General features: G+C 41.1%; 1 protein-coding gene across 1 annotated transcript; it reads right to left on the bottom strand.

Moving 5' to 3' along the window:
- Nucleotides 1-1,383: 1,383 nt before the first annotated feature.
- Nucleotides 1,384-26,996, bottom strand: slc25a48 (solute carrier family 25 member 48). The gene is made up of 7 exons (XM_060926991.1): nucleotides 26,910-26,996; nucleotides 9,301-9,344; nucleotides 9,128-9,199; nucleotides 8,638-8,894; nucleotides 8,079-8,338; nucleotides 7,237-7,370; nucleotides 1,384-1,607 (listed from the first exon to the last, which is right to left on the bottom strand). Exons 1-7 carry the CDS (start codon nucleotides 26,953-26,955, stop codon nucleotides 1,503-1,505), a joined length of 918 nt encoding a protein of 305 aa, XP_060782974.1. The 5' UTR covers nucleotides 26,956-26,996; the 3' UTR covers nucleotides 1,384-1,502.
- Between the last annotated feature and the right edge of the window lie 578 nt (nucleotides 26,997-27,574).

Below are 27,574 nucleotides of genomic sequence, written 5' to 3'. Positions count from 1 at the left end.
TTTCACAGAGCAGTGAACCCCTCCTCATCTTTACTTCTGAGAGACTCTGCCTCTCTGGGATGCTCTTTTTATACCCAATCATGTTACTGACCTGTTGCCAATTAACCAAATAAGGTTTTTTTTCAGCCTTACACAACTTTTTCAGTCTTTTGTTACCCTTATCCCAACTTTTCTGAAATGTGTTGCTGACATTAAATTCAAAATGACCATATATTTTTCAAAAAAACAATTTCTCAGTTTCAACATTTATGTTCTCTTTGTACTATTTTCAATGAAATGTAGAGTTTCAATGATTTTCCAATCTTCACATTCCGTTTTCATTTTATTCATGTTTTACACAGTGTCCCAACTTTTTTGGAATTGGGGTTGTACTTTTTATGGAATTGAGTTTGCTAACTTTGCTACATTTACAGGACTACGTTGACTGACCCCTGTAACCCTAGCTATGTACTAGGTGAGAGGCCAAGGACTATGGAGATTGGCGCTGCCCAACATGCTAAGTGCTTGGTTAGTACTGGGACAGGAGACTGCCTGGGAAAATCAGGTCCTGGCACAGGAGGGACTTTTTTTTGACAGGACTACATTATATCATATTGAAAACAAATCTCTCGTTAGAAATATGCCATTTTGTATTTAATGAATAAAATGTTAATATGGTAAAATGAAAAAAAAAAGAATAAAGCATCTTAAGACACGAACTACTGTCCTATTTTTCCAAGATGTTACAAATGTTTACAGAGAAAGCATGTCAACAAAAGACTAAATTATTAAATATACAATCATGAAAAATAAGTACATCCCATTTAAATTGTAGACTTTTCCTAACATATTTAAACAAACCAACATTTCACCCTCTGATACGTTGCCTACAGATAAAAGTAATATACTCCAACAAACGACACCTAAAATAGACAGTCTATAGTAATTTATAATAATTAAAAAAAAAAAAATTACACCCTTACATTTATCCCAATTTCAAGTCCATAAAATTAGAATCAGTTGTTCCAGATTTGGTGCCATTAATTAGAAACTCTTGCAGATGGAGGTGCAGGTGGAACCGGTCTTATTTAAACCTGGCATCTAGAGTCTGGTGTTCTCCTTGTTATTGAAGAGAGTGTGGTGTCATCATGCCAAGCTCTAAAGCGCTCTATCTGTAGGCAATGCATCAAAATGGTGAAATGTTTGCTGGTTTAAATATGTTGAGAAAAAGTCTTTAATTTCCATGGGATGTGTTTATCTTTTCACATGACTGTACATGTATTAAAATGCTCTGATAAAAAGTTTGAGATTTGTAAAATCATGTGCAATTCATATAGGGTTTTTTTTCTTAATATAAGAAGTAAAAATATAATTGATACCAAAAGTAAAGCATCAATCAGGTAACACACATTTAGTCCATTAAACTTAAATGTTGGCACATAGTGAGATTGTGGACCAAAATTCTTAACATTAAAAATGTTCCACATTAAAAGTCTCAGTTTTGGTGGAATTCTGGACACTTCTCACAAGCTTCGTAAGAACTTGAGAGACAACTCATAACTCAGGAACATTGTAGCACTCATTGGAAATCCTCTGATGGCATTCACTGATACACCACGGAAGAAGACCTGAAATGGAGAGTGAAAGCATTACAGACAGTTCCATGCATCCATTTGTCCTACGTAGTTGACAGTACAGTCTACAATATATTGCATATAATACAGGATAATACTAATCCAGTAATTATAACTGAAGCAGCAATTCGATCAATAAGAGTGTCTGTTAAATGTCTGTAATGCAAGAGTCCAGTCAAGGTCTGACTGGGCCATTCCAAAACACTGATCTCAAACCATTTCTTTGTTGACTTGGATTTATACTTTGGGTCATTATCATGCTGGAAGGTCGAACTTTTCATCTTTAGCCGTCTAATAGAAGCCTGCATATTTTGTGCCAAAATAGATTGGTACTTGGACCTATCCATGATTCTCTCTACCTTGACTAGAGCCCCAGTCCCAGCTGAAGAGAAGCAACCCATAGCATGCAGTCACCACTATACTTCACTGTGGGTGTGGTGTTTTTCAACTGATAATCTGCCTTGTGTTAAACATAGCTTTTAGAGTTATGCCAAAAATTGTTCTTGGTTTCATCAGATCATAAACACATTTTGCAATATGTTTTCAAAAAATTTAGGCTGGCTTGCATGTGTTTTTTCACGAGAAAAGGTTTCCATCTAGCCACTCTAACCCATATCCTAGACATGTAGAAAATATAAGTGATTATTGCCACGTGTAAGGAGTGACCAGTATTTCTGATTGATACCTATTGACAATATGATCCTGTATATGCTTTGTAAGCTCTTTACAGACTATGGCTTCAGCAACCTGATGAAACCAAGACCTAAATTGACCTGTGAGACCTTAGTTTCCACTGCTGCTCTCATGAGTGAGTGGACTGTATTAGCACCTTCCTTTTTGATCTATCACCTGGATCCAGTATGCATATGAATACATACTGTTTTATTCCTCCAAGTACAAAAGTCAAGACATTTTAGGTGTAAATGTGAAGCGAATATATGCACAGGATGTATATTAAATAGCAAAAAAAAAAAAAAAGGGTCCAAATACTTATTTCCCCTTAATGAATAGTCTGCCATTTTGCTATTGATCACTTCTGCAAAAGGTGTTGGAGAACTGCATGCCTTGGCTATAAGCTCATCTTGAATGTACCAGTGGCTGGATGTGTGGCGGACTTGCGCTTGTGTTCTTGGGTTTCTGCTTAAAATCACCCACTCAATTAAATAACCAATGTATTGACCTCACAGCATTCCATGATGGGAACCTGCTGAGTGTTGCTCACTATGCACAGTATGCACCTTGCAATACTATTTGGACTGGAGGGGTCCACTTTCTAAACACAAACCAGCCCACTGGGTGATCAATTTGGCCTACAGGTTGGCAGTCATTATGAATCACCCCTTTCATCCCAAACATGGAACAGGTTTGAAGCTCCACATACGTGTACACGTGGTGCTAGACATACACTTCCATAGGACTTACTTTATGGACTTTGCCATGTGCACTTGTTTAGGTCTTGTCTCCACCCTTGTTTTCTCATTATGTTCCCATATTCCCAGGTCACTACCTGCCTCACCTGTTGCCTGTCACTCCTCTGATTAGTTTACACTACCGTTCAAAAGTTTGGGGTCACTTTGAAATTTCCTTATTTTTGAAAGAAAAGCACTGTTCTTTTCAATGAAGATCACTTTAAACTAATCAGAAATACACTCTATACATTGCTAATGTGGTAAATGACTATTCTAGCTGCAAATGTCTGGTTTTTGGTGCAATATCTACATAGGTGTATAGAGGCCCATTTCCAGCAACTATCACTCCAGTGTTCTAATGGTACAATGTGTTTGCTCATTGCCTCAGAAGGCTAATGGATGATTAGAAAACCCTTGTACAATCATGTTAGCACAGCTGAAAACAGTTTAGCTCTTTAGAGAAGCTATAAAACTGACCTTCCTTTGAGCAGATTGAGTTTCTGGATACAAGCGGCTGAAATGAGTTTCCTTCGCAGGGTGGCTGGGCGCTCCCTTAGAGATAGGGTGAGAAGCACAGTCACTCGGGAGGAGCTCGGAGTAGAGCCGCTGCTCCGCCACATCAAGAGGAACCAGCTGAGGTGGCTCGGGCATCTTTTTCGGATGCCTCCTGGACGCCTCCCTGGGGAGGTGTTCCAGGCATGTCCCCCCGGGAGGAGGCCCCGGGGAAGACCCAGGACACGCTGGAGGGACTATGTCTCTCGGCTGGCCTGGGAACACCTCGGTGTTCTTCCCGAGGAGCTGGCCGAGGTGTCTGGGGAAAGGGAAGTTTGGGCTTCCATGCTTAGACTGCTGCCTCCGCGACCCGGTCCCGGATAAGCGGAAGACGACGAGACGAGTTTCTGGAGCATCACATTTGTGGGGTCGATTAAATGCTCAAAATGGCCAGAAAAATGTCTTGACTATATTTTCTATTCGTTTTACAACTTATGGTGGTAAATAAAAGTGTGACTTTTCATGGAAAACACAAAATTGTCTGGGTGACCCCAAACTTTTGAACGGTAGTGTATATATTTAAGAACTGCGTTTTCTTGTGCCCTATGCGAAGCATCAGTTTTAGTTTGATGTTCGTGCTCTGTTTTCTCCAATGTATAGTCTAGATCCTGCTCCATGCTTAGGCTCATTTCCTTGGTTTTAGTACCCGTTTCAATGCCAGTCAGTTTCCTTGTGTATTCCTAATTCTAATTCATGCCCGTTAGCGTATATCTGGTTTTCTGTGTCAATGGAGCACTTGCATGTGACGTCACAGCCGATCCAGATTGTGACAGACGCCATCTTGTAGGTCAAACGCCATATTCCGCCTTCTACTTCTGCTTTTACTTCTACCTTTTCTTCTGGAAAACCCTACTATATACAATTCTACTACAACGGCTGCGGCTACAAGCTCTCCCTACCTGTGCACGTTTATGTTTTTTGTGTGTATTTTTGCGTGTTGTTTGTCTGTACCGGACTTCAATATCCACTACAACCGTATGGACTTACTGGACATTGGTTTCCAGCAGAAAATGACGGTTTGTAGCGATTTCCATCGCATGCACAACATTCCGGACGAGATAGCGAGACCAGCGGGGTCTCCGTGGATTGTTATCAGAAGCAAAGCTAAGGAGGCGGCGCCGGGAGCGGAAGCAAAAGCGAGGCTGCAGAGCCGGCCTGTTGACTAAGCTCAGAAAACAGCCACTCAAATCTCCACTGCCAAGCCTCTATCTCTCCAACGCCAGATCCATGTAAACAAGACAGACGATTTGGAATTACAGCTGGAATTACCTTATTCTATTCTATAATCGGCTGGTCAGTGCTATACTCAATACTTAAGTGACTTACCCATCCAATGAGGATTCTTGTTTACAAGATGCCACATCTGAGTCGCTGACAAATCCTGAATTTCTGTAAAGATAACTGTCCAGAGATTTATAAGCGCGCAGTGCTTCACCACTGAACAGCGAGGGAAAGTTAATGAGGTAATTATACACGTCTGGGTATTCCGCTGGCAGTTCAAAATCCGGTCGTGAAAACTCCGTCCGGTAAGCCATAAGGGTCACTAATCTGTAGATCGTTTATTTTAGACATATATCTAGTTATCTGTTCATTAGAAAAATGAGCTGTGTAGTCCGTCGGTTGAAATTGATCCATTCTGTACACAAGTGCAGTAGTATTCAGCGGTGTTTTTGACCGACAAGATGGCGGTTGTGTACTTTCCGGTCACATGACTGCAAGATCTCTATAGCACTGACCAGCCGATTATAGAATAGAATAAGGTAATTCCAGCTGTAATTCCAAATCGTCCGTCTTGTTTACATGGATCTGGCGTTGGAGAGATAGAGGCTTGGCAGTGGAGATTTGAGTGGCTGTTTTCTGAGCTTAGTCAACAGGCCGGCTCTGCAGCCTCGCTTTTGCTTCCACTCCCGGCGCCGCCTCCTTAGCTTTGCTTCTGATAACAATCCACAGAGACCCCGCTGGTCTCGCCATCTCGTCCGGAATGTTGTGCATGCGATGGAAATCGCTACAAACCGTCATTTTCTGCTGGAAACCAATGTTCAGTAATTCCATACGGTTGTAGTGGATATTGAAGTCCGGTACAGACGAACAACACGCAAAAATACACACAAAAAACAAAAAACGTGCACAGGTAGGGAGAGCTTGTAGCTGCAGCCGTTGTAGTAGAATTGTATATAGTAGGGTTTTCCAGAAGAAAAGGTAGAAGTAAAAGCAGAAGTAGAAGGCGGAATATGGCGTTTGACCTACAAGATGGCGTCTGTCACAATCTGGATCGGCTGTGACGTCACATGCAAGTGCTCCATACTCAATACTTAAGTGACTTACCCATCCAATGAGGATTCTTGTTTACAAGATGCCACATCTGAGTCGCTGACAAATCCTGAATTTCTGTAAAGATAACTGTCCAGAGATTTATAAGCACACAGTGCTTCACCACTGAACAGCGAGGGAAAGTTAATGAGGTAATTATACACGTCCGGGTATTCCGCTGGCAGTTCAAAATCCGGTCGTGAAAACTCCGTCCGGTAAGCCATAAGGGTCACTAATCTGTAGATCGTTTATTTTAGACATGTATCTAGTTATCTGTTCATTAGAAAAATGAGCCGTGTAGTCCGTCGGTTGAAATTGATCCATTCTGTACACGAGTGCAGTAGTATTCAGCTGTGTTTTTGACCGACAAGATGGCGGTTGTGTACTTTCCGGTCACGTGACTGCAAGATCTCTATACATTCAATAAACCCTCTTTCACTGCACTTGCATCCTGCCTCATCCAGCTTTTTCGTGAGCACAGGCTGTGACTTGCTACTTATGCCACAGGAGTGTCTCCTGCTCATAGACAGTACTTACGCTGATCATACACTAGAAGACTTTGAAAAGACTCTTGAAAGGCTTTTTTTTTTTTTAAGTCTGACACATTCACATCTAAAGACAAGTCATTAATCAAAGTTTTTAGCCACAAAATATGATTTTACAAAAACTGGGGATCTTGCAGGGTCACAATTTGCAAGACTGCAACTAGATTTCTTTTGAGAGATGTTCCTGTACCCACTTTGCTGCTTCCTGCTTGGTGCTGGAGAGAGCTCATCTATTGGTTGTCGACAATAATCATGTCACCTTTTGCATGAAAAACTTGTGATAAACATGGTTGATTTTATTGGATTGTCAAGATGACAAAAAGACCGATTTAAGACAGCTATCCTGACCACCTTATACCAAATGATCGAGATGAAGGGAATGTGCCACAACTCTAGCAAAAAACCTCATGATTTTATTCCCACACTGGAACTTTTTTGGTGACAGTGAAATCGTTGTTTGGTGTAAAGTTGGCTTTAGCTGTGGCATAGTAGGTCATCAGTATGATCATTACCAACCATGGCAGTTAAGAGGGCTTAACTAGCATTTTAGTTATGTAGATAACTGATTCTATGAACACAGGATAACTTCCAGGTTTGCCTGTCTTTTGGAACCAACATCTGTTCACAATCCTTTGATAAGGTTTAAAGGAATTATAGCTGTATGACAACAATATTTACATCAAATACATCATACAGTCACTTTGTTCTCCATATGCACGTACATGCACACAAGGAGGCATCTTAGGTGGTTATCTGGTGAACCACTGAATCGCAGTTACATACATAACTAGGAAGTAATAAACTTACATGCAGTCCCTCAGTCTTGTAACTTTGTATGATACAATGAACAATTCCTTTATATTTTCTGTGGTGCATTGTGTCAGCTTGCAGTCGACTTTTAACCACATCAGCCGGCGTTGCTGTGACCCAGGAGATAGCTCCTGTGAAGCAAGACACATTCAAGAAGTGAGACACATGCTCAAATGAGAAGCATCTAAAAGATTTAATTTTGTTGATTTACGCATAATTTGCCATAAGACCAAATCTATATCATAGAACCACCATGATATGATGTCAAGTGAATTAACAATATATTTTCTTAATATTTAGGAATAAATGAGGAGCAAACAAAACAAGACTGAGTCATTAAGTTGTTTTTCCAGGTTAACAATATGCATAAATATGATCTTAAGCCCTGCACTCACGGGTGATTTTCTGTCGCTTCGTCACGCAACTTTTTGATGCAAGCAACAAACAAAAAAACCCCTGCTTCGGGTGTGGATATTTGTGACAGATTGCAGGTATCAAACATGCCTGATATTCCGTGACAAACAAACAAAAACCCCAGCCGCTGATTTGTTGCAGAGATATCGCCACGTATGCGTGTCTTCATGATAACGAAGCAATCACCTCCAAAGGCTCAGCCAATGCCCGCCCACGAAGTACTCATGTAATTTCCACGTGACTTGCCTCCCCCCTCCCCAAATCACCCACCGGTCGCAGATAATGCGCACATGCAACTACCCGAGAGGGGAAACTTGCGTCCAAAAATCGCAATACGCTTGCGACGAGAAGTCACCCATGTGTGCTGGGCTTTAAATCACGAAGTTTCAGAGTATGTCTACATGTAGTGCAATGGTATTATTTACCTGCTAACCCACCAGCAAGCCATATGGAGCAGGGGTGAGGGGAGCCATTACTGTTAGGGTTCAGCCAGCTACAGAAGAGTGTGTATGGGATAAAATAAAGGGCATAACCAGGCACATCACGGAGTATCATAGCTCCTGCTCCTCTATAGAGTCCTTGGATTCCCTCAGCCTGCAGGATGCTGCTGATGCAGTGAAGAGGTCCTCTGTATACTGTACACTCTTTATGCTGATTCTGGAGCCCCACTGATCGAAGAGGGACACTGCCATTGCCAGCAAGTGTGAAGTTTTCTGAAAACAGTAGGTCAGTTTTACCCTTGAGACATAAATAGGTCATGTCTCTATTCTGCTAACTTTGCAGTCTTAAACAATGATTATGAAGTTAGCAAATCTTACTGCACTTGGGCATCCAATTTTAACAACTATCGTATATTTGCAAGGTACAGCACGTGTTTTACATGGAAATGTCCAACACTTTTTAAACAAAACAACAAAAAAAAAAACCACATACAGCATTACGTGAGCTGTAGTTGTTTCAAATGTAGTTTTTTCAGTTTCAGACTTACGTGAAAGGATGGGTTGAGTTTGCATTTGCAGTCTGATTTTGATTAGGTCCACCGGGGCCCCCAGGCTCACTGATACCAGGCCGGTCATCATGCTGGCCACGGTAAGGTCAACCATATTACACGGGCGCCTTTTGTCACCATAACGAAGATCGCTAATAAATCTCTGAGCATTGCTGAAGAAGCCAAACACCATTGAGTTATACAGTGCGATGCTTGCTAGCGGGAAGGACAGGCCTTTGAAAAAGCCAGTAAACTGCAAGTGAAAAAAGGTCAATTTTGTTCATTTAACACAATTTACACATGTTAGAAAAACACATCCTCCAGTGACTTTTGAAGAACTTTAGATGTTTTGGGATATTTGGAAACCAACAAGGATGCCACATTTATATATTTAAAAAAAAAAAAAAAAAAAAAAAAAAAGGATTGTCAACTTTTTTTTTTTAAAATACATTTCCTCATGCTCATGGATATGTCTGCATCACTTACAGTTTCCTTTCTGTAGATGGTTAGAATACACTGGAAGGTATTCTTGTAGCCTTTTCCAGCTTGTAAACGTGTCTGTTAAATGAAGAGTTTTTAAATATTCCACAAGGATGGGAAGAAAGGTTCAGATTGCAGCATTGACTTTTACAGCTATAGTTATTTAATATTTGTGATACCTTCACCGTGTCAAGTGGATGTCCTACAACCACACTGGAGGCACCTGGTGGAAAATTAAAAAAAAAAAAAAAAAAAAAAAAAAAAAAACCCACACACACATACACAATTAGCCTGTTTTAAAGGGAAGGACGAGGCTGCTGGAGAGGATGAGCTGTTCAGGTTTGTAGTTTCTTGTCCAGCCTGAGTGCTGATCAATGAATAACACTTTGTCCTCTCTATTGAATACCACATATGTGCTTCAGGCCATGGGTGTTGTAGTGGGGGGGGGGGGGGGGGGGGGGGGGGGGGGGGGAAGGGTAATGACTACCCAGGGCCCTACTGGGTGGGGGCCTTGAAGCCTAGAATGAAAAGTTTGTCTGTACATATATATTTTTAGTTCAGTAATTGGTATCAGAAGTACACAAACTCTGGAAAAATAGTAGAGGCTCTCTGAATCCACTCTCACCCCTTACAAAAAGTGCAAAATAGTTTAATCCACCGCCACACTTGATCTCCAATTATGCTAAATGACCAGAGTGACTGCTTATGCCAAAATGCTGATTTTTGAACACTAGTCATAACATTAGTCATGTCTTTCCCCAAGAAAGGCAAATCTGGATATCAAAAATGAAGAAAGGAAGTCGCCTGTCAGTCGTGATCTGATGTGCATGCCTGCCCCTTTGGATTACACCATATAGCCAAGTTGCAGGTTTTAGCATTGCAACATGGTACTACTGGACCAATTTCAATCATATTTCTCCTTAGTAAAAATTTGGACTCAAAAAGATCTAAAAAGACGACTCCGGTTAAAAAAAAACCTAGTTGAAAATAATGTTAGCTAATATTAGCAGTTGTTATTTGGATTGAAGGGACTCAGTCAGGAATCTAGCTTGGAGCATATTTGCATTGTACGTTATAACATTAGTATAAATACGCAGGCGATTATAGAAAACCACGTGCTGATTGGTCGAGAAATTCGTACTATTTCTCGATAATCACCTCAAGTGACTCAGCAAAATAGCAGCCAATCGCATAGCCACTGTAAATGAGGAAGAATTACAAATTATGAAAGGAAAATGCTGTTTCTAAAAGCACTAAAGATGCTACAAACTATTCAAAAGGTAAGGTGGAATTGTGATTTATTTTATCTATTTCAAAACAGTCTTTATGAGTCAGCATTGAGAAGTAACAAGTCTTACATTACATGTGCATGCCACTTTTGAAGTTTGAAATACATTTTTTTAAAATATGATTTTTAAAAATAAAATCACCTGCGTATTTATACTAAAACAGTTATCCACCTCAGGCTCAGTGAATAATAACCTTGACTTCATCTTGGTTATTCACTGATTCATTTCGCCTTCTGTGAATAATCATAAATTGATCAGCATCATAGCTACAATGTCATGACATTATATCCATCAAAATTGCCTTACAAAGCTAAAACACAATGAAACACATAGCCCTTAGTTTCAGAAACCGCCTCAGAACGTGAAGCAGCAGGTCCCTCATCACCTAATGTTACTGAGGACATGAGACAAGGTGAGCTCATGTAGTGGCAACTGAACCTTATTTCAAGCGATCATTTGTCGCATTTTCGACTGAAAGGAGCTTAAGACTGAACACTAAAAATCAAGTAGTCTGTTTTATTGTACTGTTGCGCTATAAGCAGGTTAAGTCGCTAAAATCAAAGTATGCTTCATGCTTGTAGAGGGGTTTGTCCACGTAGCAGATAGTGAGCAAGATGATGTGATAGAAGATGATGGAAGTGAAGAAAGCAAGAGAAGCGAAGTAAGGGTGTTGATAAAGCCGAGGAGAGGGCTGGCCAGAGAGGCTAACTAAATCAACAGAGGGAAATAATTATTTACAGGCTGGCTAACAGTGCAGAAAAAGAAAAACCTCAAAAAACCTCCAGACATAACCAAAACGGAACCCAAAGATATGGATCAAATCCTGAATTATCTTCAGTATGTCAGCCAGTGGGCATGAGAGAATGGAAAAAGATTAGCTTATTTATAGTGTGAGTGCCAAGGCTTGCCACTGCATTCCATACATTCGGTTCTCTCATGAGCAAACAAAACCATCCAAAAGTGCCCTGAACAGCAAAGATGGACTTAAGTTGGAGAACATTAAATGGCTAAAAATGAACAGAAAACTACCAGAACATGAGACACATCTGCCACATAAGAAGTACTATGTGAAATGGAAAAGCATTCAGCCTTCATTATTGGCAGCAACTGGAGTTGTTGGCCATCATCAAAAACAGCTGCAGACAGAAGCAGAGAAAAATAAAATGATTTTCCAGAGGCTTTTGGATGTGATCCTGGATTCAGCTTCAAGAAATCCTGCATTCAGAGGCAAAACCTCAAATTTACTTGAGGTCCCTAATGGAAATTTTCTTGGCATTCTTGAGTTGTCACATTATGATCCACTTTTACACAAGCATTTAGGGCCTGTTACCAAAAAAAAAAAATGGGTTGCACTCAAATAACTTTGCACTGTCAGGCTCTCAAAGGGTTAGGGCCAGCATACCTCCAGAGTCTGATCCGCCCCTACACACCAGCCAGATCCCTACATTCCACTACTGGTTGCCTGGTCCCTCCTCCTCTCTGCTCCTGCCAAGCCTGCTGTCTGTCCTGGTTCCCCGTTGGTGGAATGACCTTCCCATTGAGGTCAGAACTGCTGACTCCCTGACCACCTTCAAGCACAGACTGAAGACTCACCTCTTCAGGCTGCACCTCTTCCCTTCTTCCCTGCCCACTGTGTAACTGTGTTTTGGTCTTGACCAACTCAGGCTGTGTACAGTCTAGCCTGGGGTTAGCAGTTTTGAGTTCTCTATTTAGTTATATATTTGGTTTGTTTCCTTGGCTGTTTGAATATTGGTACTTCGACAGCATATTACACTTGGTATTGCGGTCACTTGTTCAGTTGGCACTAGAACTTTCTTGTCTAGAAGTTCAGCACTTTGTGTACCTGACTTTTGCACTCATTGTACATCACTCTGGATAAGAGCGTCTGCTAAATGTAGTGTAATGTAGTGTAATATGTTATCTATTGTAGATGACGTTAGCAGTTTTCCACAAAGTCCTTATGCTAAAGATAAGCTGTTGCAATTTTGGTGTTGTGACCTTGAAAGCAACCAAAGTTATGCTCCTTGAAAATGTAAAAAAGTCAGGATTGTTGTGCTTTGTGTGTGAACTTTTAAATGCTCTGAATTCAACAGTAATCTGTTTAATTTTACAGGTACTCTAATGGCTGATCATTGGTGTTAGATATCCAGCTGGTGGTTCAATTCTTAGAGATGACAGTTGTTTAGCTGTTGCTAACCTTGTTGTTAGACCAGCTGGCATTGAATATGTTGACTTGTAACAAATTGACTAATTTGTCTTTTTTAAGCAAAGACAGGATCATTATTGCTTGAAAATTACCCCAAATACTACACCTGTGACCATTTTTTAAAATTCTACATTTGCGCTTCCCTTCTGCTGCCAACCATTTACGTGGCTAATACAGTGGCGATGGGACGAAAGCTTTTTCAAAAACACCTCAAAACTGTCAGGAGTGTTACAGTAAGATCAATTATTGCCCTACGGTGCATGCGCTTTGGATTCTGGGGATGACTTGGTGATGCGCAAGCAGTTTACTTGGAGGACATGCTGTATCTACCAGGATATGTTGTTGGGTGTACTTTTTCCTCCATACACAATGGGGATGTGACATGTACGCTTTAAGTTCCTATATGATTTTTTTTTTAGCTACAGATGTACTTTTCTTATCTCTTTGTATAATAGTACAGCCACAAAACCTATATCTGGGATCCAAACATCTTTTATGAGCAAGCATAATTATACATAATATATTAACCATGGGGGCGGCATGGTGGTGTAGTGGTTAGCGCTATCGCCTCACAGCAAGAAGGTCCGGGTTCGAGCCCCGTAGCCGGCGAGGGCCTTTCTGTGTGGAGTTTGCATGTTCTCCTCGTGGGTTTCCTCCGGGTGCTCCAGTTTCCCCCACAGTCCAAAGACATGCAGGTTAGGTTAACTGGGGACTCTAAATTGACCGTAGGTGTGAATGTGAGTCTGAGTGGTTGTCTGTGTCTATGTGTCAGCCCTGTGATGACCTGGCGACTTGTCCAGGGTGTACCCCACCTTTCGCCCGTAATCAGCTGGGATAGGCTCCAGCTTGCCTGCGACCCTGTAGAACAGGATAATGCGGCTAGAGATATTGAGATGAGAGATATTAACCATTGGTGGCACGGTGGTGTAGTGCAGGGGTGTCAAACTCATTTTGGTTCAGGGGCCACATACAGCCCATCTGATCTCAAGTGGGCCGGACCAGTAAAATAATTGCAAAATAACTTTTGTCAACTCCAAATCTTTAGCATTGTTTTTTTCAGTAGGCTATGCTTTATGCTTCAGCCTACATTTGTAGCCTACATAATCACTGATCACAAGGGATCTAGATTATTACACATTTATTCACAGAGAGGCCAATGGATTTGAAATAAAATGCATTTCACTCTCAAACAACTGGTTTATTTTTATACAGCTGAGTGAATACATTTTTACATCTGACAACTTGAACCAACTCCCCACACTAATGTTGGCAAAGGCAGATTGCTTTTCAGGGCACACGACTTCTGCAGCCTTCAGCATGCATTTTTTCACGAGTTCACCATCAGAAAATGGCTTGGATGCTTGCACCAACTCGTTTGCAATAAGGTAGCTAGCTTTCACTGCTCCATCACTGACCTCACGGCTGCGAATAAATGCAGACTGCTGTTTCTTCAGACCAGCTAACAATTCATTTATCTTCTCTTTTCTTAATTGTCCATACAAATTGTGAGATTTCTCTTTATGATGAGTCTCATAGAGGCGCTGAATATTATATTCTTTGAGCCCTGCAACCTGTTGATTACATACCAAGCACACTGGTTTTGTATTCACCTCTGTGAATAAATACTCAGTCCATTTTTCCTGGAAAACTCTGCACTCTATGTCAACTTTTCTTCTTTTTGACAAAGACATTTTGGTAAGGGGGGGGGGGGGGGAAATCACTCTTGATAATTTTGATAGCAACTTAGTGGTGAGGCAAGACTGCCATTCATGGAATCAGACAGCACATCTGGCCACATTGCTAAAATGTGCTGTTTATCTCCTGATCTCTTATGTTAGTGCTGCTTTTTTTTTTGGCTGCCCCTAGCGGCTGAATTGAGCATTTCGGTTATTTCTTTAAAAATTTATAAGTCGTCACAGGAATGGGCTAGAGATTTACTTTTTTTTTTGACATCCTTAGAAATTTTTTCTCTACAAGTCTGGGGCCAGATTAAACCATCTAGCGGGCTGGATCCGGCCTGCGGGCCGTATGTTTGACACCCCTGGTGTAGTGGTTAGCACTGTTGCCTCACAGCAAGAAGGTCCCGAGTTCGAGCTCAGCGGCTGACGAGGGCCTTTCTATGTGGAGTTCTCCCTGTGTCTGCGTGGGTTTCCTCTGGATGCTCCAGTTTCCACCCACAGTCCAAAGACGTGCAGGTTAGGTTAATTGGTGGCTCTAACTTGACCGTAGGTATGAATGTGCGAGTGAGTGGTTGTTTGTCTCTATGTGTCAGCCCTGCAATGACCTGGTGACTTGTCCAGGGTGTACCCCGCCTCTCACCCATAGTCAGCTGGGATAGACTCCAGCTTGCCTGCGACCCTGTACAGGGTGAGCGGTTATGGATAATGGATGGATATTGACCATGTTGACAGCAAAGATACATTCACAGTCTTAGAAAGCTAGAAGAGATGAAATTGAATAGAGAATCATAAATGTGTCATTTTATAAGATATCCTGAAGGCAGTTTTTAGAAATAATTTGAGTAGTGGTTAAACTAGTTGACAATTTGGGCTGTTTTGGCACTGTTCAAGTCTTTGTGGTTGCATGGCTCATAACACTGAATTGTTGGCACCCTTGGTAACTGCAGGCATATTGTTCTTGGTGGAGGGAGTGACTTTTTAACATTGGTCTGTTTCCAACTGTGTTCATGTTTACTTAAAAAGTTGAGAAAATTATATATATTTTTTTGTCTTCAGCCAGAACAATTTCATGTCGATCGAAAAACTTGTCTGTTTCAGCTGTCCAAGGTCCACCTAACATATACAAAAATATCTGATTCTGCTGCAGCATGTTTTCTGATTTGATTTTTTTTTTTTGTCAAGAGTGTTACAGTTTTATATGCTCTGTTCTGCTAACCCAGTACATCTAGATTGCTGAAGTATATGACATGAAGAGATTCTTGGGTTTCAGTCACGTGAATTTTTGTAGCGATTTCACTTCCGGTAAAAAACAAACAAAACAAACAAACAAAAACTGTTGGTGGTCGAGCAAACCAAAATGGCTGCCATAGTGCAAACAACAAGCGATAACTTCGAGTATGCTCGTAATCTAGAAGCCACTGCTCGCTTTAGATATGTTCAGAATATTGCTATGTGCAATGGAATCGACCCCTACAGTCTGGGAAAGAAGGATTTGTCATATGATCTTGAAAACTACCCTTCAGTCGAGTTCCCCGACATCTCGAACTGTCTGGTGCAGACATCCTTCTTCACCGCAAAACAGATGAAAGCATGGAAGAGTATGGAGGCTTACAATTTTTTTTGTATGTGGCTGGGTAAAGGACCTTGGTATCAAGTTGCTGCCGAATGAATCTTGTAATTTAAGCATTTCGTTCACGTCTTTACAACGAAGCGTTGCAAGTTGAAGTGTAAAAAAAACAGTTTGCTTGATTCTCACTTATGTTGGCTCTTATCGCTTGGGTAAATCATTCACAAAGATAATCAGAAATCCCTTTAAAGACCTGGATCTTAGTTAAACAAGATGGAGAAGTGATCACGGCGCACTGCAACTGCATGGCTAGGTAAGAATTTTGTCGTGACCTTCATGCATATGGACTTTATTATTCGTGGTTGTTTTGATCGCGTGCACTTGCTGAAAGACTCGTTGAAAAGACCGCTAGGACACCCTGTTAAAGAAAGCAAGACACACGTTGTTTTCAGTATGGTGGCCATTGAGTGAGGAGTAAACAAAGAAACCGCTGGGGACTTTAGCACTTCGTGACTTAAAATAATAATAATAAATAAAGTACTGTAAAATAACGACACGTAGCAGGAAAAGTACTTGGAAAACATTAAGGACATAGCTGAGAGGGATATACAAACCTTTCACCAAGTGATCACTGCAAACTCAAGCATGCTTCGAATCGGCTTCCTTCGATTTAAGTGAGAGGTTCAAAAGCAACCTCTCAACATCTTTGTGAAATCCTGTGTTCGCTCACCCTTTATTAGTTCACAGGGAACCCTGAAGAAACTTATCAGTTTCATAGTTTGAGTGATTTGAACAACCTAAAACAACGCAAGCATAAGGCATTTTTCATGCGAGCAATGCACATTCTTTGTACAAACACTGTCAACTGAGCTTTGGTAGACCACCAACTAAAGTTTTAAATAACTAATGAGGCGGATGTGACCGCACGTGAAACCCAAGAATACGGACCTTTAATTATAATGGCTGTAATAGTTCTAATTTGATTTTGAATGTGCAGTTGAGAGGTTTGGCACATCGTTTAACATGAGCGATTCAGATGTGGTTCACTTATGTTTCTCTGCATTGGTACAAATACATAGAGGATATTACAGTGGTGCTTGAAAGTTTGTGAACCCTTTAGATTTTCTATATTTCTGCATAAATATGACCTAAAACATCAGATTTTCACACAAGTCCTAAAAGTAGATGAAGAGAACCCAGTTAAACAAAGGAGACAAAATTATACTTGGTCATTTACTTATTGAGGAAAATGATCCAGTATTACATCTCTGTGAGTGGCAAAAGTATGTGAACCTCTAGGCTTAGCAGTTAATTTGAAGGTGAAATTAGAGTCAGGTGTTTTCAATCAATGGGATGACAATCAGGTGTGAGTGGGCACCATGTTTTATTTAAAGAACAGGGCTCTATCAAAGTCTGATCTTCACAACACATGTTTGTGGAAGTGTATCATGGCATGAACAAAGGAGATTTCTGAGAACCTCAGAAAAAGCGTTGTTGATGCTCATCAGGCTGGAAAAGCTTACAAAGCCATCTCTAAAGAGTTTGGACTCCACCAATCCACAGTCAGACAGATTGTGTACAAATGGAGGAAATTCAAGACCATTGTTACCTTCCCCAGGAGTGGTCGACCAACAAAGCTCACTCTAAGAGCAAGGTGTGTAATAGTCGGCGAGGTCACAAAGGACCCCAGGGTAACTAAGCAACTGAAGGCCTCTCTCACATTAGCCAATGTTAATGCTCATGAGTCCACCATCAGGAGAACACTGAACAATAATGGTGTGCATGGCAGGGTTGCAAGGAGAAAGCCACTGCTCTCCAAAAAGAACATTGCTGCTCATCTGCAGTTTGCTAAAGATCATATGGACAAGCCAGAAGGCTACTGGAAAAATGCTTTGTGGATGGAGGAGACCAAAATATACCTTTTTGGTTTAAATGAGAAGTGGTATGTTTGGAGAAAAGAAAACACTGCATTCCAGCATAAGAACCTTATCCCATCTGTGAAACATAGTGGTGGTAGTATCATGGTTTGGGCCTGTTTTGCTGCTTCTGGGCCAGGACGGCTTGCCATCATTGATGGAACAATGAATTCTGAATTATACCAGTGAATTCTAAAGGAAAAATGTCAGGACATCAGTCCATGAACTAAATTTCAAGAGAAGGTGGGTCATGCAGCAAGACAACGACCTTAAGCACACAAGTCGTTCTACCAAAGAATGGTTAAAGAAGAAAAGTTTGTTTTGGAATGGCCAAGTCAAAGTCCTGATCTTAATCCAATCAAAATGTTGTGGAAGGACCTGAAGCGAGCAGTGTAAGGAAACCCACCAACATCCCAGAGTTGAAGCTGTTCTGTATGGAGGAATGGGCTAAAATTCCTCCAAACTGGTGTGCAGGACTGATCAACAGTTACCAGAAATGTTTAGTTGCAGTTATTGCTGCACAAGGGGTCATGCCAGATACTGAAAGCAAAGGTTCACATACTTTTGCCACTCACAGATATGTAATATTGGATCATTTTCCTCAATAAATGACCAAGTATAATATCTTTGTCTCATTTCTTTAACTGGGTTCTCTTTATCTACTTTTAGGACTTGTGTGAAAATCTGATGATGTTTTAGGTCATATTTATGCAGAAATATAGAAAATTCTAAAGGGTTCACAAACTTTCAAGCACCACTGTACATGGTTGCACAAAGATATGAAGTTTCTTTGAGTGGTGAACATCCATGAGTGAGTGAAATGAAGTGAAAATATTTTCAACACAAGATAAACTTCCTATCTTTGTTCCACTGTGTAATATTCTTTATATGGGGACACAAAAAAACAAAACAAAAAACAAACAAACAAAAAAACCCCCAAAAACACAAGTTAATGAAAATAATTTTGAACCGGTTCACCACTTTGACAACACGTGTCTAGTCAGCGGGAAAACACTGGAAGTGACGTCTTCGAAATGAAATGTCACTCTGATGACATCTGATGAAAATCTGATGTATTTCAGATGAAAAATGCAAGTTTTAACACGAGAAGATAAATTTAATATCTTCGAGCCAATGTGTGATGTTCTTTTTTATTATATAGACACATTTATCAAAACAATTAATCAATTTCCTCATGAGTGACAGAGATTTAGGTCATGGTTTTGGATCTCCATATCCCAGATGAAGCTCATATGAAAAATACAAGTGGTGTATATCCTCGTGAAACACTCATTTCCCTAGAACATAGAGTTTCTGTGGCTACAATGTTCAGGGAAGAGCTCTCAAATTATCAGTCTAACAGGGCAAAATTAAACCTGAAACTACCAAAATATATACAGCATATTAATTGTCCCACCAGAGATAATAGCATCCTGGATCACTGCTACACAACTCTAAAGAATACATATCACTCTGTTCCCTGTGCAGCTTTGGGACTCTGATCACTGCTTAGTCCATCTCATCCCAGCCTCCAGGTAGAAATTAAAATCTGCAATACCTGTGGTGAAAACTGAAGAAATGGACCAGCGAGGCAAATCATGAACTGCAAGACTGTTTTGATTGTACTGATGAGTGTTTTTGAAGTGGCAACTGACAACTTGGATGAACTGACAGACACTGACATCTTAGATCAGCTTTTGTGAAGGCATGCTTGTACCAAACAAGACCTACTGCAATTACAATAGTAAAAACCATGGTTCACACCCAGACTAAGGCAACTCTGACAGGCCAAGGAGAATGCCTACAAAAGTGGGGACAAGGCCCCCTACAAGCAGGCCAGAAACACACTGACTAAGGAAATCAAAGTAGCTAAGAGAAGCTACACTGAAAAGCTGAAAGATTTTCAGCCAACAACCCTGCAACAGTGTCTTGCAGGCCTCTATTGCCCCTTTTCCACCAAAGCAGTTCCAGGGCTGGTTCAGGGCCAGTGCTTAGTTTGGAACCGAGTTTTCTGTTTCCACTGACAAAGAACTGGCTCTGGGGCCAGAAAAACCGGTTCCAGGCTAGCACCAGCTCTTTGCTGGGCCAGAGGAAAGAACCGCTTACATCAGCGGGGGGCGGAGTTGTTAAGACCAACAACAATAACAAGACCGCAAAATATTGCCATTTTTAAGCAACGAGAAGCAGCAGCTGTACAAACACGAAGTCATCCATTATTATTATTGTTGTTGTTGTTGCTGCTGCTGCTTCTTCTGTGTTGTTTTTGCTTCGATATTCGCGCCAAGGTTTATGCAAACGTAGCGACGTAACTGACGCATACAATGACGTAACTGACGTGGCTTCCCTTAGCACCGCGAGCTATGGAAAAGCAAACTGGTTCTCAGCTGGCTTGCAAGTTGAACGAGTTGTGAACCAGCACTGGAACTGATTTGGTGGAAAAGGGGTATATGTCACCAACTACAGGAGACTATCCCCCTTGCTGAGGAAAACAAAGACCTGGCTGACAACCTGAATGTCTGCTACTGCAGGTTTGAGGAGAACACATTAACTCCCCTCACCCATCTCAGCCCATCAACAACAGTCCTCATCACACTCTTGGCAACCCCACTACCACCCTCCTCTAATGCCAAGGCTGCACTTGGTGTTTGAAGAGGACGTGAGATGGCTCTTCCAGAGTCACATGATCAGGAAAGCACCAGGCCCTGATAGAGTCTCCCCTTCCTGCCTTGCTGACCAACTGGGTCCAATCTTTATACAGATCTTTAACAGATCCCTCGAACTGTCTCAAGTCCCCGCTTGCTTCAAGCACCCCATCATTCCAGTCCCCAAGACACCCTCCATCACTGGACTAAATGACTACAGGCTCTGATGTCTGTGGTCATGAAGTCCTTTGAACGACTAGTGTTGGCCCACCTGAAGAGCATTACAGGTCACCTGCTAGACCCCCTGCAGTTTGCTTACAGGGCAAACAGGTCAGGGAATGATGTGGTCAGTATAGGACTGTGCTACATCCTGCAACATCTTGACTGCCCAAGGACCTACGCAAGAATCCCATTCGTACAGTTCAACTCAGCATTCAACACCATAATTCCAGAAATCCTCTCCAAGCTGTTCCAGCTCAATGTCTCACCTGCCATATGTCAGTGGATCACCAGCTTCCTGACAGGCAGGGAACAGCAAGTAAGGCTGGGGGCAGTCACTTCTGGCATGCAGTCAATCAGCACTGGTGCTCCTCAGGGATGTGTCCTCTCCCCACTGCTCTTCTCCCTTTATACCAACAACTGCACCTCCATGGACCCAACTGTAAAACTCCTGAAATTTGCAGATGACACTATGGTCATAGGCCTCATCCAAGATGGCAACGAGTCTGCATACAGGCGGTAGGTTGATCGGTTGGTGCTCTAGTGCAGTCAGAATAACTTGGAGCTAAACACACTCAAGACAGTGGAAATAATAGTTGACTTCAGGAGACACCCCTCTGCGATGCTCCCCCTCACAATATCCAGCAGCCCTATGTCTCCACAGTTGACATTCAAGTTCCTGGGAACTACCATCTCACAAGACTTGAAATGGGACTCCAACATCAATGCCATCCTTAAAGCCCAGCAGAGGATGTGCTTTCTGTGGCAACTCAGGAAGTATGGTCTGTCATAGGAGCTCCTGACAGCTCTACACTGCTGTCATTGAATCTTTCATGTGCGCATCCATCACAGTCTGATTTGGAGAAGCCACAAAACCAGACAGGAACAGACTGCAGCAAACAGTAAGGATCATTGGTACTCCCCTGCCCAGTCTCCAGGATTTGTACATTTCACGAACCAGGAAGTGGGCAGAGGGGCGGCACAGTGGTGTAGTGGTTAGCGCTGTCGCCTCACAGCAAGAAGGTCCGGGTTCGATCCCCGTGGCCGGCGAGGGCCTTTCTGTGCGGAGTTTGCATGTTCTCCCCGTGTCCGCGTGGGTTTCCTCCGGGTGCTCCGGTTTCCCCCACAGTCCAAAGACATGCAGGTTAGGTTAACTGGTGACTCTAAATTGACCGTAGGTGTGAATGTGAGTGTGAATGGTTGTCTGTGTCTATGTGTCAGCCCTGTGATGACCTGGCGACTTGTCCAGGGTGTACCCCGCCTTCGCCCATAGTCAGCTGGGATAGGCTCCAGTTTGCCTGCGACCCTGTAGAAGGATAAAGCGGCTAGAGATAATGAGATGAATGAGATGAGGAAGTGGGCAGAGAAAAAAAAAATCATTAAGGACTCCTCACACCCTGGTCACAACCTTTTCTAACTCTTCCCTTCCAGCAGGTGCTACAGAGCACTGCAACCCAGAACCACCAGACATAAGAGCAGCTTCTTTCCCCATGCCATCAGTGTCAAATACCTGACCTGAACCTTCCTTGCCATTATACTGTTGTACCACTTTTACCTCCTGTATACTCATTTGTACCTCACTGCACTCTGTGTACTCTGACTGTCGTGTATATTTTTAGTATATGTCTTGTCTGTAACTATCCTGCATATTGTCTGTATATGGTGTACTGTTTATATTGTTAGCATACATTTATAATGTATACAGTATATTAGAATAGAATGCCTTTATTGTCACTATACAGTACACATGTACAATGAGATTAAAGCATCTCCAATAACAGTGCAAACAACGTGTAGATAGGGAGAGAGAGGAAGGGGGGGAAGGGAAGAGAGAGGAAAGGAAAAAAAAAAGGGGGGTAAGGTGCACAGTCTGAGGTGTACGCAGGGTGCGATTTGTCAAAAAACCAGAAGGGGGGATGTTTTTTTTTTTTTAAATCATGAAAGGTCACAAAATTAAGGTAACAATAGGCTAACAGCTCAATAACATCCGATGATATCAAATGAATAACACTAAATGAAAACGAACACTAAACCAGAGATAGTACAGTAAATTCATCTTCCTATCTCTCTGACTAAATACACGAACACAACAAAGTTCGCATTGCTTGTCGCGTTGCTGTGATGTTTCTCTCCCTCCGGATTAAATGGACAGTGACTCGAAAATCACTAAAATACATGAATACTAAATGAACAGTTTGCTCTGATGGCGCAGTTCACATTGTGCGCAGCTTTCCGATTTAAACTTTTCTCATCCTTATACTTCCTGTTTCATGGACTGTAACGGATTTGCTTATTTAGTAATTTTAATACAGAATTTACTTTGAAATTATAATCAGACACTCCAACGCCCCCCCCAAAAACAAAAAAAACAAAAAACGGCCGTGAAAAAGGCGGCATCCGCCAAAAGGCGCGCTGTTTGCATCCCTGCAGATACATTGTAGATAATATCTTTGCGTTCTATGAGAACGCAAAGATATTGTTATTATCTACAATGTATCTATTTGCTGGGGACGTTCGTGAACATCAAAGCTGCCACTTCGGGTCATTTTGAAAGTGAGTGCAATGTAGACCATAGAAAACTGTGTCACAACATGCCTGTCATGTCAACTTTTTTTTTGGTTTGTTTGTTTTATTGACGGGGTTGTCCCCGAGGATTTTTTTTCAGCAGAGATAAAAACCAGAGGGGGGGATGATCCCCCCCAGCAAATCGCACCCAGGGTGTATGTATGTGTTGTGTTACATTATGGAGTGAGGTATTGCACATATAAAGTATTGCACAGTGACAGTCACATTGTAAATTATTGCACGAGAGAGTCACATAAGATAAAATATTACACATTATGAAGTATTGCAAGGTAAGGTAAGATGCACAGTCCTGAGGTGTATGTGTTGTGTGTAAGGTGCACAGTCCTGAGGTGCATGTGTTGTGTGTAAGGTGCACAGTCCTGAGGTGTATGTGTTGCATTTCACATTTTGGAGTGTGGTATTGCACATTATAAAAGTATTGCATGGAGAGTCACCTTATAAAAGTACTGCACATTTATAAATTAGTAAAATAAAATAGACTATAAAGTCAGAGCATATCCGAGTTTAGGACGGTTATGGCTTTTGGAAAGAAGCTGTTTTTAAATCTATTTGTCTTTGCCCTGATGCACCTGTAGCGCCTCCCTGAGGGCAACAGTTCGAACAGATCAAAGCCAGGGTGGGAGCGTCCTTGATAATATTCTTAGCTCTGCTAAGGCAGCGGGAGGTATATTACTGATATTGTATATTATTTATATAGATATATTATAGTGTTTATTATAATAATAAGTTCAATTTATATAGCACCTTTCACAAACCCAAGGAGAGACACACACACAAAAAAACAACATTAGGAAGAGTAGTGTGAGGTAAAGAGGAAAATTTTCAAGTTAGCTTTGAAGGAAGAGAGAGTGGAACAGTCATGAAGTGATAGTGGTAATGAGTTACAAAGTTTAGGAGCAGCAACACTGAATGATCTGCCACCCATAGATGCCAGTTTAAAACATAGGACAGTCAAAAGTCCAGAGACAGAAGATCTGAGGGAGCAGGAGGGACAGTACAAATGAATTAGCTCACAGAGATAGGAAGGGGCGAGACCATGAAGAGCTTTATAGGTTAGAAGCAAGATTTTGTATTTAATCCGAGAGATAACTGGCAACCAATGCAGCTGCTGTAAAACAGGAGTGATGTGAGCAGTATGCTTGGTGAGTGTGAGGACTCTAGCTGCTGAGTTTTGGATGTACTGCAGGCGATTGAGCAATGTGGCAGGGAGACCATAAAAGAGAGAATTGCAATAGTCAAGACGAGAAAAGAAGCGCATTGACCAACATTTTGGCATCAGTTTCAAAGAGAAAAGGGCGGAGACGTGCAATATTGCAGAGGTGAAAGAAAGCATTGCTAGTAATAAGTTTAAAATGGGGTTCAAATGTAAGGGTGGAGTCAAAGAGAATGCCAAGGTTTTTTATAACTTGGGAAGGACTTATTAGATACACCATCAACATCAATAGTGAAACTGGAGAAGTTCAGAACCTGTCTTTTGGTACCTACTAATAGAACCTCCGTTCTGCTAGCATTAAGTTTAGTTCTTATGCAGCCATTGCTTGAGGTCAGTGATGCAAGTCCTTAGCAGCTGAACAGAGGCTATGGAAGGGGTGACAGTGATGTAGATTTGAATGTCATCAGCATAGCAATGAAAGTTAAGGCCATGGTTGCAAATAGTCTGGCCTATAGGAGAAACAGAATATAAAGAGAAGGGGACCAAGGACAGAACCCTGAGACACACCTTGAGCAAAAGTAACTGTGGATGATTTATGAACACCAATAGAGATGAACTGTTGCCTGTTTGCTAGATATGACTGAAACCAGGCTAAAGCTAAGCCAGTAATACCAAAAGAAGATATTCATTTCCAGACTCTCATGATGTACAGTGTCAAAGGCAGCTGTGAGGTCCAAGAGGACAAGGACATTGAGATGACCAGCATCAGTTGAGAGCAGGAGGTCATTAACAACTCTTGAGAGCAGATTCAGTGCTGTGCAGATTGCGAAAGCCTGACTGAAAGGGTTCATAGAGATCATTATGAGCAAGGAAAGTATGAAGCTAAGAGGCTACAACTCGCTCCATTACTTTAGCTAGGAAAGGGAGATTAGAAATGGGTCTGTAATTAGACAGTGAAAGAGGATCTAGACCAGGTTTCTTTAGTATTAGTGCAACTGAAGCAATTTTGAGGGAGGTGGGAACAGTGCCTAAAGCAAAACACTGATTAAAATCATATGAGCAATATAAGGGGAGATATTGAACAATACCGATATTTTAGACATATTGTGTATAATATACTGTAGCTGTTGCATATTATGTACATTTTATATAATAGTTATAGTAGATTGCATATTATTGTGTAATGCCTATATTGTACATTACATGTACATTTCTTATATTACATATACATAACTTACATATACATATATTCAGACTTTTTTTTTGGGGGGGGGTGGGGGCGTTCCCCCCTTTCTTCTCTATGGCTAGAGAGACACCAACTGCCGAAACCAAATGCCTTGTGTGTATCAACACGCATGGCCGATAACCATAATTCTGATTCTGATGTCTTGCAGCAAAAAAACCCAAAAACAAACAAACAAACCCTGTCACATCCCTTTATCTCAAACCCACTTGTTTTCCATCGAGGAGGTCAAGACATATCTGGCTGGTTTTATTTTGATTTGTAGCATCTGTATGTTGAAGCAAAAATAATAAAAGGTCACTGGAACTACTTCTCTTCTGCTATGTTGCCAGAAATACCAGAGCACCCATCAAGGTTTATCCTTTAAAAAAAACACAAACAAACAAACAAACAAACAAACAAACAAACAAAAATTGCCTGCCTCACAGCAAAACTTAAGTTAAATGGACATCCGTTTCGGAAACTGTGGACTTTGTAGTACACAGGAAACACAAAATGTTGTCATTTGCAATGAACCTCTCTCTTTTTTTTTTTTTTAAACAGGCCTTAGAAAAAAAGTATTGAGAGGAAGGGGGCCCACAGAGACTGTTTATGTATAGGGCCCAGAGTTTTGTGCTACACCCCTGCTTCAGGCATAATATTGCAGCCCCATGATAGATTGCCATAAAGTAAACATCCAAGTAAACTCTGGCAGTTTTAAAGGATGGTTTGAGAGTATAGATAGGTACAGCTTGCAGTGCAGTGCTTACAAACTTGAAATCTCTTAAGACTCTTGTGAAGTCCTATGAAGCGACTACATCACAGCTTAGACATCTTAGGCTTTTTAACAACAGTAGATGCAACTCCTGCATATTTTCTTGGAAGAAAAGCGACGTTACTCCACACAATACCGATTAACATCATGTTATTATTTTAATACATATTTGATGCGATCAAAGCCGCTGTTCTGATGATTTTAAACAACAGGTCAGCACTCTGAAGCGGTGATAGATGATCTGAGGCTCAGGACTGATTCAGTAGCTACACGGAATCCATGCCAACGTTATCGGCCTTTGTTACAGTGTTTCACTTGACTTTGAACAGCACTTATCGAGCTACTTTTCCCAATGTAAGCCATTACCACACTTCTCAAAGCAAACAGAGAAGGTTTCCCCCCCACACCAAGCTGCTGTAGATAACAAACCCATTTTAATTATTCTATTCATTACAATCAGTCTATAAGATGAATGAATGGATGGATGAATGAATGAGTAAATAAATAAATAAAAACAAACAAAACACTGCTTACCTCCTATCCAGCCTGCAAAAAAATCATCCAGCTGAAAATAACTCATCTTCTCTTTGATGTTTTAGAAATGCAAAAAAAAAAAAAAAAGCGCTATTTTTCTGCGCGATCAAGGGCTTCGAACTGCAGAAAACATTTTAGATCACTGCCTTTTTATTGAGCAGAGCGAGGGCTAAACTGCTTTTCATTCGAGCTGTGCGTTTTAGGGGGCGTGGCTCTGTGGAAACACGGCTCTCTGCACCAATAGGAGCCTCGAGAGATTTTAACGGAATCAGACCACAAACCCGGTTAATTCCTTGATATGATTAAATCTTGAGTATGCTGTCAAATTAGTGTATTATTATTATTATTATTATTATTATTATTATTAAGTATATGTTGCAAATGTATCCATAGTATCACATTAAGGCAGGGTATATTTCCATGATCACCCCAGACATTTATTTATTTATTTATTTATTTATTTGACTGTGAAAATATCTTGTTTACACATGGGTTGTTTTACAATCAGTGTACGCAAGCTAAAAATCACATTTAACACTTATTATCTTCAATATCAAAAGGCTTGACTAAATAAACTTGGTTGTTTATTGCAGCCCTGTGATAGCTCTATTTACCATGCAAAAAAAAAAAAAAAAAAAAAAAAAAAAATTGTTGATAACGTTATT

The sequence above is a fragment of the Neoarius graeffei genome, chromosome 8 (assembly GCF_027579695.1).
Source record: "Neoarius graeffei isolate fNeoGra1 chromosome 8, fNeoGra1.pri, whole genome shotgun sequence".
Classification (NCBI taxonomy): domain Eukaryota; kingdom Metazoa; phylum Chordata; class Actinopteri; order Siluriformes; family Ariidae; genus Neoarius; species Neoarius graeffei.
The sequence above is the reverse complement of the archived record's forward strand: the minus strand, read 5'-3'. Positions and strand labels throughout refer to the sequence as shown.